Source organism: Crocodylus siamensis, chromosome 5, assembly GCF_052110815.1.
Source record: "Crocodylus siamensis isolate JL-2025a chromosome 5, ASM5211081v1, whole genome shotgun sequence".
Lineage (NCBI taxonomy): Eukaryota > Metazoa > Chordata > Crocodylia > Crocodylidae > Crocodylus > Crocodylus siamensis.
In genome coordinates, this window is record NC_143399.1 from 65,214,390 (window position 1) to 65,232,413 (window position 18,024).

Below are 18,024 nucleotides of genomic sequence, written 5' to 3' on the forward strand. Positions count from 1 at the left end.
CCTCATTTCAGGTCATATGACTGTATATGGACTCTTCTTATTGATTCCATCACTCTTGATTGGGTGTGTGATTTGCTCATTGTTTAATCAATGACAAAAGTCAAATGTATAGTTCCAGTGTTCATTTTCAAGGGCATTTATATTATGTGCCTTTTGCCTTGTCATACCAAAATAGCCTCAGACAACATGTATTTTCTTCCAAATTTGGTTTCAGATGGCCTTGTTATCTGTATAAAATACATGATGAATGATGAGCAGAAATTAACATAAACAAAAATACAGGGACGTAGTTAGATCTTATTTACACTCATGTAGTCATATTGATATGAACACGATTGCATGGAATTTGACCCCTTTCAATCACATAACACACTGTTGTTTGTGTTCTGTGTATGTACAGTAAATAATAACTTTTGGAGAGAAATTTATGTGGTAGCTTTCTTAAAGGTCATGTACTATAACCCTGTTCTATCTAAACAATCAACCTAAGATACATTTGACATGTCCCTCATCTGCAGGCCATTAGAAGACTCTTTCAGAGAAGAATCCCTAGTATGAGTGGACTTTTGCCCCTTAACTAGATCATTTTCCTGAATACTTTGTTACATGTAAAAAGAGTCAAACTGCAGAGTAAATATTTGTATGTGGAAACATAAAACAATAGTCAAAATGTATATATGTATGTAAAGAAGTTATGAGTGCGCACAAACAGCGAATTCAGTGCCAAGTAATAAAAAATTATCTCATACAGGAAAAAAGCTTTAATTATGGAAAGTCAGCCCATTCCTACAGAATATAGATCGCAGAATGAAAATATAATTGTCGTCTAATATCTAATTCAGGTTCAAGGTAACCTTATTCAGGTTTCTAAATTCATATTTGTGAATAACTGATCTGAAAAAATGACAGCCTTCTGCAGCTTCCACGGGAGCTGCTGGACATTGTTTGGTGCCCGATGTCTTAGAAATTCTTGTATGTAGGTACTGAAATATGGCTATAGGAATAAAATGTTAAACTTTCAATAATTAAACAACCCAGGAGTGCCTTCAGTTACAAGGTTGTATATATATAATTTAGGTGCATAAAGTGAAATAGGTCTTTCTAGAAAGGCATATTTTTCTATATTATTTCTTATTGTAAGCCGCACTTCACAAGGAATATTACAAATGCCACTGGCCAAGAATTAAAAAAAGAAAACAACAAAAAAACTCCTCATCAAAGCAAGACATTTCATTACATAAATAGTTCTCCCTCTGGGGAGGGATGAGAGAACAAACCACATATGATAGATGTTAACTATGTTGCTCAACGCAGTTCTGTAATGCACTCTGGCACCAAGGTAATGAACATAAGAGCTTACCTAAAAAAGAATGGAATTAGATAAAAATTGCCATTATCTCCAAATGTAGTAATTTATTTAAAATAAGGAGCAAGAAAAAATTGAGTGGCTGCTGTCAAGTTGTGCCAAATCCTGCCCTGCCTGTCAGTGCAAATCAGTTATACAAGAAGGCTTTTATCCAGCTTTGGATTTCTCAGATTAAAAAAAAACAAACTTTGTCCTCGTTAAATCCCATAGTATTTAAGTTAGAAGTTTTTTATTATCATTGTTTGTTTCATTAGAGTATATCAGAGCCTGAGGTATCAACAAGAGACCTTTTATGTTGGTACTGAAGGCAGAGCTTCTTTATCAGTCCTCTGAGGGTGAGAGAAGCATCTCTTCATTTCATGAAAAAGTATGTTAATGTTTATATCCTTTAATACACTCTAAAAGTGCAGCAGGAATCAAGATACTCTTGTGGAAAACAGACTAGGTTCCAAACTTTCATTAGGAACTAATGTGAATGTTGTTGTCACTTTTTAGGTTAATTAAAAATCACATTGTATGTTACAGAGTATTCCAAGAATTTTTAGTAAGTTTTCAATTAAGGAAGCACGCAAAAACTGTAACCAGAACAAAAACCGTTACATCGATATTCTCCCATGTAAGTATTCATTATGAATTCTCTATACTGTATGAATGTTTTCTTGCTTTCATTTATCTCAGTTTATGTAAACAACATATTAATTTTATCATATTTTAAATTATCTAAACAGATGATTATAACCGTGTTGAACTCTCAGAAATAATGGGGGAACCAGGATCGGACTATATAAATGCAAGCTATATAGATGTGAGTGACTTTTGGTAAAACTAAACGATTTTATTACAATTGAACAATCGAAAAAATGTTTATCTTCTTTCCTTTTTCCCAAATACATTTGATTGATTGTTCTGAAATGACACTTGTTAATTTTTTAGCTCTTTTTGTCCTTATTCCAGAGTTGGTATTATCAAATTCATTCCTATGTTATATGTAAAATATATACATTTCTCATGTGGGAAACCTTTTCATCTTGTTTATCCTTATTTTTATTAGGGTTTCAAGGAACCAAGAAAGTACATTGCAGCACAAGGTAAAACTTTACATTTTTTATTTAAATCTTTCTCTAGTTACTGTCTGATCAAGGTGGTGGAATCAATCACATGAATATATTTAGCAAAAAAGGGGGCAACTGAAGAAGGATGGATTTTATTAAATAGTAAAGGGAAGCAGGTTAGTTTTGGTTTGGGGAGTTATCACTTTTCAGGAGCAGAATGGAACTTTTGTATATCATGCTTCATATATTTAATTAAGAGAATTTAGTTGTATGCTAGAGAGGTTTTGCACTTCTCAGTTATGAAAGAAAAAGTTTTAGAAGTTTTTAAAATAACATATGCTAATGATGAAAGAGTCATAGAATCTTTTAATTTAGGCTAATGTTTCATGTCCAGTACTTGGCTTCTGAGCCTATATGATTAAGTATGGTAACTAAATCATAGTCTTTCAGTGTTTCTTGAGTCTTTGAAAGAGTCATCTTATCAAAGACTTTGTCTGCTAGGTCCCAAGGATGAGACTACTGATGATTTTTGGAGAATGATCTGGGAACAGAAGGCGACAATTATTGTCATGGTGACTCGCTGTGAGGAAGGAAACAGGGTGAGGACTATATCTGTTCATAAATCATTTGGTTACTGTATACAGTAGGTCACTCTGCTTTGGTTAACTATGCCTTTTTTTCATTTAGTATCTTTTCTGTGTTCATATGTTTCTTTTAAGTCCCTTAGCATTCTTGTTTGCTGCTCTCTTCTTGTCTTATAGTCTCTGACATTTATACGTTTGATTTTCAGCCTTGTCAGTAATTCCATCTGAATCAAAGGCTTGAGGAATAAGGAATTAAGTTTCACCTTCTTGCTGATAAACTCATAAGCACAAAGCTTTATTTTAAGCTACTGGACTTAGAATTTGCTGTGTTAGAGTAAAATCCCTCCCTTTGTAGGTTTGTGACAACATTCACCTTCTGAGATGAGAATGTAGATTAGTACAATATTCCTTGTTCTGGACATGTTGCTATCAGAGTTGAAGGGAAGTTAAGCAAAGGCTGATGTACATGGAGGAGCATGATTAGGGTGTCTGCTTGCTAGAAAATTTAAGCAAGAGTCGCATACAGCCTGTCACAGGCTGGCTAGGCGCTGTGAATGTATTAGCCATTAGGTTTCTGGGTTCAGGATTGGAGAGGCAAGTCAGGAGTGAAGTAAAAGCAAATTTACTTATATCTTAGCATACTACAGTTAACAGACAGGTTAATGTGACAAACAGATAGTACAGTAATAAAGAGCTAATAGTGAATAATAACAACAGACAGACAGAATGACAAAGAGTTCCCACATGGGGTTGGCAACTTATCGGCAGTCCCTCTATGCTAGGTGCATGCCAAGTTGTTCTAGTGAAGTCAGGCATCCCCAATCAACGCTGTCCGAGGGGTCACCGGGAAATTCCCTTGGTCAGGATCCGATCCTCGCTAACAGTGGGAGTCTGGGGTCCAGGCTTGGTACAGCGATGGTCCTTCTGTCCCATCATTCTAACTGATCACTTGACATGTGTGTTTCTTTATGCCTTATCTTATGCTAATCTGTTGGCTTTAGAGCCACTCACAATCTTCCCCTATAGCTGCTACCCTATGGGATCACAAGGTGTTAGAAATTATCATGAAAGGTTACCACCCAAATTAGGGTTCACCCAATAAGCAAATTACACCACATTACTTTGAGGTTTGAAATTAGCATTACTCTGCCCAAGCTCAACCCCTTAGTTTCTTATTCCTGGATTCCTTGGAATGCGCTAATTATATTAGGTGGTCAGATCTTGTTATGGCTGACCTTTGAAAAACTGGTTAGATCAGCTAATCTTGTAGCTCTCCTTGTTTTGGGGGCCCATGATCAGTGCAAACAATTAGATTCAACACTTTGGTTAAATTGTGACAGACAAATTCCACTTGCGGGTTGCAAACTTGCAAGTTTGCATTCGCTAATCTTAACTGCTAAACAATTGCCTGGATGTCTCCAAGAGCATATATTTATTGTTCATGATAGTAACCCTTCTGGTTCTGGCCACCACAACAGCCACAGCCTTAATTGCCATTTTTAGATGGCAACAATGGCCTCTAACACTTAGTGGATAGACTGTTTTCTAATCTTGTACATAAATTCTGAAGACAAAACCTGCAAACTTTATGCATGACAGCAGCACCTGGCCCTATATTGCTTAAATCAGTGATGAACTCTTTATAAAATTAATTACATGCATTTCTTTTATTTCAGGCATTCTTCAAAATATACTCTCTGTCACCTAGATATTCTGCCTTTAATTATGTACTATGTATTTTATAGAACAAATGTGCCCAGTATTGGCCATCCATGGAGGATGACACTGCAACTTTTGGGGATATCGTTGTGAAGATAAATGAAATTAAAACGTGCCCTGACTACATCATCCAAAAACTGCATATTACCAATGTGAGTTGCTTTATTCATACAAAGATTATTTGGATTAATTTGCATGCTTATAGTACAAAGAAATTATAAGAGATTCTTCTAAAACACCAGTTAATGGGAATGGAAGACATTTCTCCTGCTTTTGCCAAACAACCTAAGACAACACCAGGTAGATGCTGGATGATATAGTATTGCAAATATGCAATGGAAATACATCTCCTAACTCATTTTCCCTCCCTATTGGTTTCTTTTGCTGGGTCCCCCAGCCAGCCCCATCACCATTTACACATGCTTTTAAGCGCAATAACTTACTGCTCCACCGGATAGTACTTGTATTTGACAGGACTATCTGATGGCACAGTAAATCAGTCTATTGTGTCCTAATTGCCATGCATGTAGATTAGTCTACTTTGCAGTAAAGTGCACATGTAGATGTGCCCAGAGTTAATGGTTTTTGGCTTAATGGTAGTTCACTGCTGGTAATATGTATAATAAATTTGATCATAGATGAAAAAACTTTCAGTACTTTGTATTATTAAACCCCTTAACCTTATGGCAAGTTTTATTGTAATTTAGGCTTTATTGTTAGATCTCTATCTCACAACAACAGTTTGGAAACCTTCAAAATGTTCTGCTATGTCAGTCCCAACCCATCATATAATGATAACAAAATAGCCCATTACTCTTATATAATGCCAAATGACACTTTGGAGGATAGGATGAGAAAATCCTGGATATGCACGTCACCAGTGTTCTAGGATTAATATATCCTGCATTTATGTTGGACCAAATGTTTCTTGAGGTTCTTTTCAACCCTGTGATGATATGATTCTATATTTTGCTAATTTTGTTTCACAATCATGGCCTGTTCTTTCCCTCTCCTCAAGGGAATCAGACACCAGGTTTACAATAGGTTCTGTGATTGTGTGAAACTCAGTGTGATGTAATCCTTGAGTACAGTGACTTAGAAAACAGTACTAGTATGAATGATAAGTATAAGGCACAGACAGAAATTACATATGTTGGTAAACCAGCTTCTTGAAAGTGCCCTAAAACCATGCCCAAACAGACGAGCATGGCTGCAGAGTACTCCAATTGCACAGTAAATTAACCCTCATTGTATGAGGGTTCAAATGAAGATACTCCAAAGTGGAGCACTTTCATTAATTTCTGTTGGCTCTGGCACCAGGCTGATGTAGCCCAGCCCAGCCCCCAGTCCTGTCTCAGGATGGGAGGGCAAGAAGGTAAGGGAGGGAGGTCCATTCTGGGGTTTTCCCAGCCACACTGGAGGGAGGATGGTAGGTCAACTGGAGTGCCCCTGAGGTAAGACCTGGGAGCTGCTCTTCTGTCTGTGCCCATAGGCTTTGCTGCTGCCACTTTTATGGCTTCATACATTTAGTTTCTCCTGGGAGAATCGCTATTCTCCCATGAGAAACCACAAATGTACAGATGGTCAGACTTTTTCTGCCAGAGTAAAAATGGTCACTCCAAGAGAAAAATAACTCGGTAACAACCATTTAAATCACTCCCAGGTGAGTTTCTTCTGGGAGAGCAAATTGCTGTACATGCTGTGGCTTCTCTCAGAAGAGAACACAGTCCTTCAGCATCTTCCCCTGCTCCCTTCTGGAATACAGTATGTTTCTGAATGGACTCTGCTGCTCCAGAAGGAAGCAGAAAACACCCCTTTCACATCCCCACATTGTGCTGCAGGGAAGCATAGGCTAACCATAGATAGTCAGGGTCAGGCAATCAGTGCTGCCCTATGCACTGCTGCCATTTGTTACCTGATGGCTAAGGGAACTTGCAGAGCATACTGAGATGTTGCACAGAAAGATGTCCCCCCATCTCCTGCTACCCCCACTTCCTGGCTGTACAGTGTTGGCACTACAAGCTCTCCACTCTTCAGGGCTTCAGCATTCAAAGGCCTATTCACATGACTCTGGGTAAGTTTCTCTACCAGGAGAACAAACCTGAAATGTATGTACACAACCATTTTTCTGAGTTGCTGTTGCCTTCAGTCCTTTGTGGGTGTGGGCATTAATTACTTTAGGAGGGAATTAATAGCTTAGATGACAGAATAACAGGTCTTGGCAGCAGACTTATACTCTAACTGCCTGGTTCATTTAGAAGTTCAGTATTATATTGTGATGTTATTCCATATCTTCACAAAAAAACCCAAGATTACTCCAATTATAGTAATATTAGATTGTGTGCTGCTGATTGTAAACTCATTTCTTTTAGTTAACAAATGTTCCATATAGACAGCTCTTATTTTCTGCCATTGTTTTGTTATTAAAATTGGATTAGAGAAAAGTTCAAACTTGTGAAACCTTGCCAAAACTGTATGACTGTAGAATGTTTGGAATTTCTGCTGCCACATTAGCTGACTACTATATCTATTTTCTTCTGCTTTTTTCTATATTTTGTGTTTCATTTGACTTTGATATGGTACTAATGAACCAATTTAACTTTATCCAGAGAAAAGAGAAAACATCCGGGAGAGACATCACTCACATTCAGTTTACTAGCTGGCCTGACCATGGTGTGCCTGAGGACCCGCATCTCCTCCTCAAACTGCGCCGCCGTGTTAATGCTTTAAGCAACTTTTTCAGTGGCCCAATAGTGATTCATTGCAGGTAATGTTACATTCTGATGATAAATACCAACCAAAACTACCCTAAATAAGCATGTCAGAAAAGATTAGAAATGATAGCTTAGACCAAAGATTGTTTTAAAGGTACCTATAGCAATCCAAATTTCAAAGGTAAACATGCCATTCAGATCTATTGGAACTGGAACTTTGAAAAGCAACCACTTTTCAATCTGACTGGCTCTAAGCACAATATTTGAAAATATTCTCCTTGTTTCTTTCAAAAATGCAAGTTTAATCGAGTTCTGCATTGAAGATTAATTTATAGTAAGCCACATTGTTTTTGCTTGTACTGTTCATCCTGTACCTTGCATTCCCTTACTTAATAAGACTGATAGCTACCATCTCCTCTCAATAACTTTGTAACATTTTACTTGTCAGTGCTGGTGTTGGACGCACCGGGACCTATATTGGCATAGATGCAATGCTGGAGGGGCTAGATGCAGAAGGCAGAGTTGATGTTTATGGCTATGTTGTAAAATTACGCCGACAGCGATGTCTCATGGTTCAAGTAGAGGTATGTTTTATTTATTTATGCCTTTCTTTGTCTAATACTAGGTAAAACTAAGAAAACCACAATTTTTTACTCCAGCTGTCTAGAGAGACATACAGTTATGAAAGAAGGTGGAGATAAAACTATTTAGGAAGTAAGGATGTTCATTACTTTCTGTATTTTGAGACTTCAACAATTTTTTGTTATAATTGAATATTTTAGGCAATAAAGGCAAAAATATATATTTAGGAACCCAAGTTTTGACATGCAATTTCAATACTGTGGTTTAGTCAAATGCATATTATTCAGTGGGGAAATTTTAAAATTTGAAGTTCAAAATTAGTTTTAACATTTAAAATTGTTTAGATGGGACTTTAAAAAGTTTCTGAGTTAGGAATCATAGAAAGTTAGAGTTGGAAGGGACCTCAGGAGGTCATCTTTTAATCCAATCCCCTGTTCAAAGGAGGACCATCACCAGCTAATTCATTCCAGCCAAGACTTTGTCAAGACAGGCCTTAAAAGCCCCCAAGGGTAGAGATTCTACCACCTGTCTAGGTAACTTGTTCAAGTGCTTCACCACCCTCCTAGTGAGAGAGATTTTCCTAAAATCCAACTTAAACCTCCCTTGCTGCATCTTAAGATCATTGCTTCTTGTTCTGTCATTGCTCACCACTGAGATCAGTTTAACTTCATCCTCTTTGGAACCACCCTTCAAATAGTTAGATCAGATCCCTTCTCAGTCTTCTCTTTTCCAAACTAAATAAACTCAGCTCCCTCAGCCTCTCCTCATAAGTCATATGCCCCAGCTCCTGAAGCATTTTTGTTTTTCTCCACTGGACTCTCTCCAACTTGAAGAAAATTGGAGGATTGTGGGCTTAACTCCAAGACAGTCAGGTGGGTGAGAAACTGGCTGCAGGATAGGACCCAGACAGTCATAGTGAACGGATCTGTGTCATCCTGGCAAGAAGTGGTAGGTGCTTGGTCCAGTACTTTTCAGCATCTTTATTAATGATTTGGATATGGGGGTGAAGAGCTCACTGGCCAAGTTCACAGATGACACCAAGTTATCTGGGGAAGTGTGGTCATGCTTTAAGATAGGCTACAGATACAGGCGTACCTAGACAAGCTAGCAGGTTGGGTAGATCAGAATCTGAAGTTCAACATTGAGAAATGTCACCAACACACCTACAGGCTTGGCAGCACCAAACTGACTAGCACCACAAATGAAAGGGACCTGGGGGTAATAATAGACCACAATATGAATAGGTACTGGTAGTGTGATAGACAATTGATGCATCTCCAGCAAAACCAAGGAGGTGATTCCTCCACTCTGCTCAGTATTGGTGAGACTACAGCTGGAGTACTACATCCAGTTCTGGGCACCACACTTTAACAAGGACATGGACAAGCTTGAGAGAGTCCAGAGAAGAGCCACCAGTATGATCAAAGTCTTACACGGCAAGCCATATGAGGAAAGGCTGGGAGACTTCAGCCTGAGGAAAAGCAGGCTGAGAGGGTACCTGGTAGCAGCTTACCACTACACGAGGGGAGTACATCAAGGGGTTGGTAAGAAACTGTTCACCAGGGCACCCAAGGGGAAAACCAGGAGTAACGGCCACAAAGTCCTGAAAGACCGATTTTGGCTCAACATTAGGAAAAATTTCTTCACAGTCATGGTGTCCAGACTGTGGAATAAGCTCCCACCAGAGTTGGTGCAATCACCTACCCTGGAAATCTTCAAGAGGAGACTAGACAGTCATCTTGCTGGGATCACCTGACCCCCAGTTATCTTTCCTGCTTGGTGCAGTCAGCTGGACCCGATGATTGTCCAAGGTACCTTCCAGCCTTACAATCTATGAATGAATCTATGTATCCTTTCTATAGCATCACAGGGAGACCTGGGAGGCACATGCCCCCTGGATCTGTGTATGGGGCAGAGGTGGGCTGGACTCTGCACCTCACTGCCGCTGCCTTGGAGCATCATGATACCATGTGCCTGCCTTGAATGGGGTGCAGAGTCCAGCCCGCAGTAGGAATCTGTGTCCACCCAGTGCACAGATCTGGGGGATACATGCCCTCCAGGGTATGCACAGTACCCCTGGACAAGCTGCCCAGGCTCAGAGCATCCCATAACCCATCTCAGTTCTGAGGCCCCATTCACTCCAGCCCTTGCACCTGCCTGTGCCCCACTCCCTGCCCCACTGCAGGGACCTCAATCTGCCCCCCCCTCCATGCCACTTCCCCACAACAGACTTACCTGCTGGGGGAGGAGGGTGCAGTGTGCATGCACACACAGAAGTGCACGCATGTGCTCAGCCCCCCCAAATAATATTTTCTCCCTCTTCCTATGCAACCAACCCATGCTTCCTCAACTTGCTTGCAAGAATACTATGGGAGATGGTAACAAAAACCTTGCTAAAGTCAAGGTATATTATATTCACTGGTCTCCCCATAACCACAGAGCCAGTTATCTCATTATAGAAGGGAATCAGATTGGTCAGGCATGACTTACCTTTGGTAAATCCATGCATCTTAAATGACTTGGGGTGCAGCAAAAAAACTCCTCCCAGTTTTAGTTTGCTGTCCCTAGAGCCGCAGAGCAAAGCACTGGGTCCATGCAGCTCAGGGGCTTTGTAGGCATCCTGGCAGCAGCCCACAAAGGCAGGCTCCGCCCAAAAAAAGTGGTTAACTTGATCTATTTCCCCTCCCCACACCTGGAGCTTGCCTGCCTGCCTGAGCTGTGCAGGGCCTGGTGCTTCCCTCTGTGGCTGCAGTGCCCCCTGGGACTGCCCGAGCCAGGTACCTGGTGCTGCAGAGAGAAGTACCAGCCTCCCCCCCTGCAGCCCAGGGACTGTTTTGCCCACTGGCAGCTCTCCCCACCTCCCCAGTGCCAGAGAGGCAGGTAAGTCAGTGGGGTTTGTGCACAACATGGGGGTTTAAAGGGCCCTAAATTGAAGTGGTGTTTTTAAAAACCCACCACTTCAATTTAGGGCACCTGTTTCATCAACACACACCCCAGGATCTAAACTGTGTTGTTCTCCTTTCTTCCTTTTGTCAGGTTCCTGTACTTAAAGGAGTACAAGTTCTATTGAAAGTTAACAACAAATGGGTCCTATGCTTGTTACTCTGCAGGCCTCGTTACACAGTAATTTAGGTAGCTCTTGGAGCTCTTAATATCTGGATTGTCTGCACATACCTGAAACTAGTTTTAAGCACTTAAACTTACACCACTCCAGACCAGGATCTCTCTCTGATCCATTTTAGCCAGCTTGTGTAACACTAATATGTGGACACTCTAGGCTACACCTTAGTATAAACACCCCAGCTGCCCCTCTCCCCCACTGGTCCGCACTGCTCATCCCCTCCCCCCCAGCACCCCAAATCCTCACTCACTGTCCCCACCCCATCCCCTCACCTCACTTACTTGTGGCTGCCTACACTCTGTGTTCTGGGGGAACAGGCAGGGAAGGGTTAACTTGCCTATACAGAGGCTGTCACTGCTCAGCCCAGCTCAGCCCAGAAGGTAGCAGTATCTGGGCAGGCAGGTTAACCCTTTTCTGCCTGCTCCACTTTGACAGACAGCATGGATAGCAACAAGTAAGTGGGGTGGGAGAGAGCCCCCGGGGCAGTGTGGGGGGCAAACAGGGGAGCCATGGAGGAAAGGGTGCAGGGGGAATCTGGGAATGGGAAGTGCGGAGGAGTCTTACCTTTCAGTACTGTAGGCTCCTGCTGGCCTGAAGTATGACTGCTTCAAACTCAAGCTAGCACTAACATCAATCAATATTTGTGTGGCTCACAGTATAAGGTGCAACAAAGCCCTGAGATTTTTTGAAAAATCCCTTCCTAAACTCTCGAGTTTACAACTTTACTAACATTTCATTTTATTCATTTATCATGACATATTTGATCCAAAGGACTGAACAGTGTTCCCTCACAGCTCATTTAATTAATAATGAGACATACCACTTTGTAATAGCTATACTCAGTGGTGTAACAAGCTGAGCTGGTCCCTCAGGCAAAACCTGCTAGAGAGTGGGAGCGAGGCATGTGGTTCAGACAGTGGGTGGGGGATCACATGGAGAGCAGGAGGGGCAAGGGTTTTGAGAGCAGAGGTAGGCAGGGGATGGAGAAGTAACATAGTTTCTAAGGGGTGGGGCACGGGACATATGTTCTGAGAAAGGGCAGGGTGGGGCAGCAGCTTTACCCAGCTAGGAACTTCTAAACAGTCCTTGCTGAGCTGCTGTCACTGCATATGCTCTGTCCACCCCAGCTGTTCCTCTTAAAGCAACAGCAGACCTAGACTGTTTTGGAGTTCCTGGTATGGCAAGACTGGTGGCACCCAGATTCTGCAGTGGTGGGGCATGAATCTGGTGCCCGTCCTAACTTTGTGCCCATTGTGGATGCCCTGCTTGCTCACCCCCAGTTATGGTACTGTCTGTTAGGGCTATGCAAAGCTTAAGTCTTTGATTTGATTCACTGGCGATTTGGCTCAATTTGCTGGCTGAATCTCTAAATCTGAATCAAATCAGAGGACCGTTTAATCTCTCTGAATTGAATCAGAACCCTCCAAATCAATTTGGACAGATTCAGAAAGATTCGGCAATTTGGACATAGAGACAGCTTTAAATGTTTTTTCTATATACCTCTAGGTAGCAGGGGCTTGTGAATGCTGCAGTGCTGGGACACATGGAGTGTTCTACAGAAGCATGGGGAGCTCCCTAGAATGCTTGGTAGCAGACCTGGAAGTGGACCAGAGGCACTTCTGGTCCACTTCTGGGTCTGCCCGGGAGTGCGCTGGGCCACGCCTGTCTGGCTTGGTGACTGGTGCCTCCTGGATCTGGGGGGGGCACCTGGGATCCCCCTATGGCCAGTTGCCAAGCTGAGAGAGTATGAGGGGATCCCATGTGTTCCCCAGCAGACCTGGAAGTGGACTGGAAGTACTTTTGGTCTGGAGCAGCCCTTCACAGGCATTTCACCTGCTTGCTGCTGGAATGGAGGAAGGCTATAGCCAGATGCTGGCCCAAGTACTTCCAGTCTACTTCCGGGTTCACTGCCGAGCACATGAAGGCCATCCCCTCCCCCCCCCGCACTCCTGTGGGATGCTCCATGCGCCCCAGCATTGCAACATTCACAAGCCATGATGATACCTGGAGGTATGTAGAAAAAACTTTTGAAGATGTGTCTATATCCGAATCGCTGATTCTCCAAATCAGCATCAAATCTTCAGATTCAGATTTGGTTGAATTGAATCAGGGTTACTGATTCAAATCAACAAATCAAATCATTGTCTCTAATTCAGGCCAAATCTGAATCCAATCAAGTAGGGCCTGCTTCTCACACCCCTACTGGCTGATTCTAATGCTTGTTTAATATGTCAACAATGATTACACTGAATACATAGCAATTTTATGTTGTTTTGAAATAGCTAGTCATTTGAAAATATTTTCTAATGATTGATTTCCATTTGAAACCCATGCCACCTTTAAACTGGGGAACGCTAGGCACAGTACATCTTGATTCATCAAGCACTGGTGGAATACAATCAATTTGGTGAAACAGAGGTCCCTCTCTCAGAACTGCATACTTATCTTAACTACCTAAAGAGAAGAGACCAACCGAATGAACCATCTCTGCTGGAAGCAGAATTCCAGGTAAATATACCAGCACAATCTGTTTAACTTAACTCTAATCTGATTTGCATTAATTTAGTTTTATGGAATAATTCAAAGACTTCATTTTTTTAAAATAAAATCAATGGAGACAGGAATTTCTCAAAGTGTAAATTAGGCCCCTGAAATATTTTTATAGACCCTCAATGCTCTAGTTTTTTGTTTGTTTGTAAGTTGACATTTTGTATTTTTGAAGGAAGAGCACAAATGTATATTTATATGAATTAGAAGTGGTAGCTTGTTGTTTTTCAGTTCTTCTTTTTCCTGCCTTTACTGTTCAATAGTTGAATTTTGTCTTACAAAGATTTATATGTGGAATATAACAGACACATTTATCATTTCATATGAATTGACCAGCAGCGTGTATATGATAAGTATTTAGTATTCTGGCCTACAAACTTTTCCACATCACTTCAGGAGAAAGGCATGTGACTGAATAGAACAGCCTGTAGAATCAAGACCATAGAATAAAGTAAAAATATTACAAAATATTTATCTCAGAGTTATTGATTTATTTGTCACTATAATCTTATTTGAATTTATCAAGATCTGGCAATGCAAATTTCCATTACTATTCCAGGTATTTAACTAGAAATCTGTGCATTTGATACATGCACAGGTGAAACACTAATGTCCCTCAGTGTCTTTTCTGTGTCATATGGACTATAACATACTTTTTTATACAGATTTTGTGAAATCTGTATGTTTTTTTTTTCTCAGAGGCTACCAACCTACAAGGGATGGCGGACACAGAACACTGGAAATCGTGGGGAAAATAAAAGTAAAAATAGGAATTCCAAAGTAATTCCATGTAAGTATTTGTAGCTATGCCTATGGTCAATTTGTTCTAAGTAAATGAAGGTTCTTTGAAAGGAATAACAAAATAGGACAGTGCATTAACTTATGGATAATATGTATTTTAAAGTAACTTACTACTCTCTAAAAAGTAAGTGATATGTTAAAGAGTAAACTGTTATTCATGCCTGATTTTTTTACAGCAACCATGTTGCCATTGACAGTGATATCTGTGCATAGCTGCCCTTTTGCTTCATAGAGTTTCCTTTAAACAAAATGAATGGCTTTTTGAAATAGAATAAAAAATAGAGAGAATTTATTGGTGTGATGTTTTTTCTTATGCAGATGATTTTAACCGCGTACCAATTAAACATGAAGAGGAGAAAAGCAAAGAGAGTGAACATGATTCAGATGAATCCTCTGATGAGGACAGTGAAAGTGAGGAAGCAAGCAGATACATCAATGCTTCATTCATATCCGTACGTATTTATAAGAGGGATTACACTTTAATGTAAAGTCACCAATAACAGCTAGGTGCTTATTCTTGCTTATGTCACAAGTAGCCATATTGGCTTCACGCATAAAGATGTAGTTGTCTGTATAAAGGACACACTTCATTTAGATATCCATTTATGGATTGTATCACAAAGATCTAATATTTGATGAAACTCCAAACTTATACGTTACAGACAGAAGTTACACATAAACCAGTTTAAGTGATCAGAAACTGGTTTAGACCTGTAACAGAACAAAAGTTCAGTGTACTTAAACCGCTTTCAAAATGGCCACAACTGGTTTAAGATTAACCTGGTTGCATGTAGTATCAGACTGAACTGATTTAGGTCAAATTGGTTTATAGAACTTCTGTTCAAGAGCCCTTTCTGATTCAAGTTAACTCTCGGTCCCCCAGAATGCTGCAAAGCAGGGTTTGCCCCACCCCTCTCCTCCCAGCCAGCCTCACTGGCTGAGAAGCAGGTGCGGGTGAGAAACCTGGCTCCAGACCCCAGGTGGGGTCTGCCTAGTTGGGGTGGAGCAGCCCTTCAAAGGCATTTCACCCACTTGCCTCTGGAGTGGAGCAGGGGTATAGACAGATGCTAGCCCAAGCCACCACACTGAGGCAAAGGGAAGGGAAGGAGATTTAAGCCACTTTCCCTGCCCACATGGGATCCCAGGCGGGGTCTGCCTGGCAGGGAAGGAGCAGGCCCTGATAGGTTTCCCCCACTTGCTACTGGAGCAGGGAGCAGAGTAAAAGCCTATTAGGTGCTGCTCCACCTCTGCAAGGCAGACCCCTGCTGGGGTACCGTGGGGGCCAGGGAGGGGTTTTAAACCCTCCTCCCCCCTGTGTTCTGGCCCAAGCTGGGTTCTGGTCATGCCCCTACAACCATGTCTCCAATCCAGTGGAGAGCAAGGGAAAAGCCTCCTAGGAGCTGCTTCTTCCTGTGCCCCCGCACATTCTGGCTGTGATCTGTGCAGCGCAGGGTGGGTGTTTAACCCCCCATCATACTCAGCAGGCCTGCCAGGGCCTGGCCATGCTCTCCTCCCCCCCCCCCCGCCCCGTTTGAGTGGGGAGAGGGGAAGCCTCAGAGTGCTTCTCTAGCAGCTTTTCTCTAGCCTTCTGGCCACTGCCGAAGAGAAGGGAAGGGAAGGAGGGCTGTAGTGTCCCTTCGCCCCCCCACCCCCAAGCCTCTGGCCTGAGCTACCACTATATTTCCAGAATCAAATGTGGATGTCTGTTCACATGCTTATCGGTTCAATCTATGCAGTTAAGACTAACCTGCAGAGATTGAATCAATTCAGCCTTGAGCTTTCTGACTGTCTGTACTTAGCCATACAATCCTAGTCTATGCAGCCCCAAAGAGTTAACTAATTTAGCAGTAGTCAGAAATTGAACAGGAAGCATAATAAATATAATGAATGTAAATAAAGCAACTATCTTTCCTTGTTTTATTTTTTTAATCTGAAGTTCAGATAGGCCATAGTCCAGTCTATACTTTTGCCAGCAGGAATATGAATAGACATCTGTGTGAATTTCTGGCACAGATTGGTAGTTACAAGTATTAATATTATTTTCAGTGAATCATGAGCAAGGTTATTCATAAATACAACAATGTATTAGGGAAAATCAGGCTTTTAGTATTACATTCACATCTGATTTTATAGTTACATTAATAGAGATACTTAATTATAACATTCCACAGGGAATGGGATTTGTAAGAGTTCTTTAGGTTATAATATTGTATATTCACTTATAATTTTCTGCTTACTGTCAATACAGCCAGCTCAGTTATGCTGTACAAAGGTTTACTAGATATCAGGTTGTAACAACAGATGTGGAAAAGGAAATGCTCTTTTTTAAATCCCTTACCCCATGCTCCACAAACCTTGAATGCCTAAACTTCCTCCCATTACGGTGCAAATGTATCCCATTGTTGCATATGACAACATGGAGAAACACTGGAGAAAATACTGGGAGTTAGGAGAAGTCAGTCATGTACTTCCACTGTTTTTTTCCTTTCAGATTATGGACCATTGAAATAGTGAGTTTCGTGATGTTCTTATCCTTAAGGACCTGGACTGTGACATCAATAAATAGCCATTAGATGGCTATGACTTTCATAGATTTCATAGACATCAGGGCTGGAAGGGACCTTGGGAGATCATCGAGTCCAGCCAAAGGGCAGGAAGTCAGCTGGGGTTATAGGATCCCAGCAAGATAAGCATCCAATTTACTCTTGAAGGTGTTCAATGTAGGTGCTTGAACCACCTCCGCTGGCAGACTGTTCCAGACCTTGGGGGCTCAGACAGTAAAGAAATTCTTCCTTATGTCCAGCCTGAAACGGTCTTGCAGGAGTTTGTGACCGTTCGACCTCGTCATCTCTTGGGGCACTCTGGTGAACAGACGTTCCCCCAGATCCTGGTAGTCACCCTTGATAAACTTATAGGTGGCCATCAGATCGCCCCTGAGCCTATGCTTTTCCAGGCTAAAGAGTCCCATGTCTCTCAGCCTATCATCATAAGATCTGTTTTCCTGACCTCTGATCATGCGCGTGGCTCTCCTCTGGACTCTCTCAAGCTTCTCCACATCCTTTTTGAATTGTGGAGCCCAAAACTGGACGCAGTACTCCAGCTGCGGCCTCACCAAGGCCGAGTACAAGGGGAGAATGACGTCCTGGGATTTGCTTGAGAAGCATCTATGGATGCAAGCCAGTGTTTTGGTCGCTTTATTAGCCACAGCATCGCATTGGAGGCTCATGTTCATCTTGTGGTCAATGACGACCCCCAAGTCTCTTTCTTCTGTAGTGCTATCCAACGTAGCACTGCCGAGCCTATAAGGATGCTGCAGGTTTTTCCTCCCAAGGTGGAGAACCTTACATTTTTCGGTGTTAAACACCATGAGGTTCTCGTCTGCCCATTTGCTGAGCTTGTCCAGGTCAGCCTGGATCACCCGCCTATCTTCTGGCGAGGATGCTTTGCCCCAAAGTTTGGTGTCATCGGCGAACTTGGCCAGTCCACTCCTGACTCCAATGTCCACATCATTAATGAAGATGTTGAACAGTATGGGTCC

General features: G+C 41.7%; 1 protein-coding gene across 6 annotated transcripts in view; it reads left to right on the forward strand.

The window, feature by feature from the left end:
• Window positions 1-18,024, forward strand: part of PTPRC (protein tyrosine phosphatase receptor type C) — a 147,851-nt gene that overhangs the window by 120,903 nt on the left and 8,924 nt on the right. For all 6 annotated transcript variants that reach the window (XM_090048864.1, XM_090048863.1, XM_090048866.1 and 3 more), the window contains 10 exons: window positions 1,892-1,982; window positions 2,095-2,171; window positions 2,418-2,454; window positions 2,920-3,017; window positions 4,748-4,873; window positions 7,331-7,488; window positions 7,884-8,019; window positions 13,497-13,646; window positions 14,385-14,475; window positions 14,805-14,938. In XM_090048864.1, coding sequence (XP_089904990.1) covers window positions 1,892-1,982; window positions 2,095-2,171; window positions 2,418-2,454; window positions 2,920-3,017; window positions 4,748-4,873; window positions 7,331-7,488; window positions 7,884-8,019; window positions 13,497-13,646; window positions 14,385-14,475; window positions 14,805-14,938 — 1,098 coding nt within the window. The remainder of the gene's footprint in view (window positions 1-1,891; window positions 1,983-2,094; window positions 2,172-2,417; window positions 2,455-2,919; window positions 3,018-4,747; window positions 4,874-7,330; window positions 7,489-7,883; window positions 8,020-13,496; window positions 13,647-14,384; window positions 14,476-14,804; window positions 14,939-18,024) is intronic.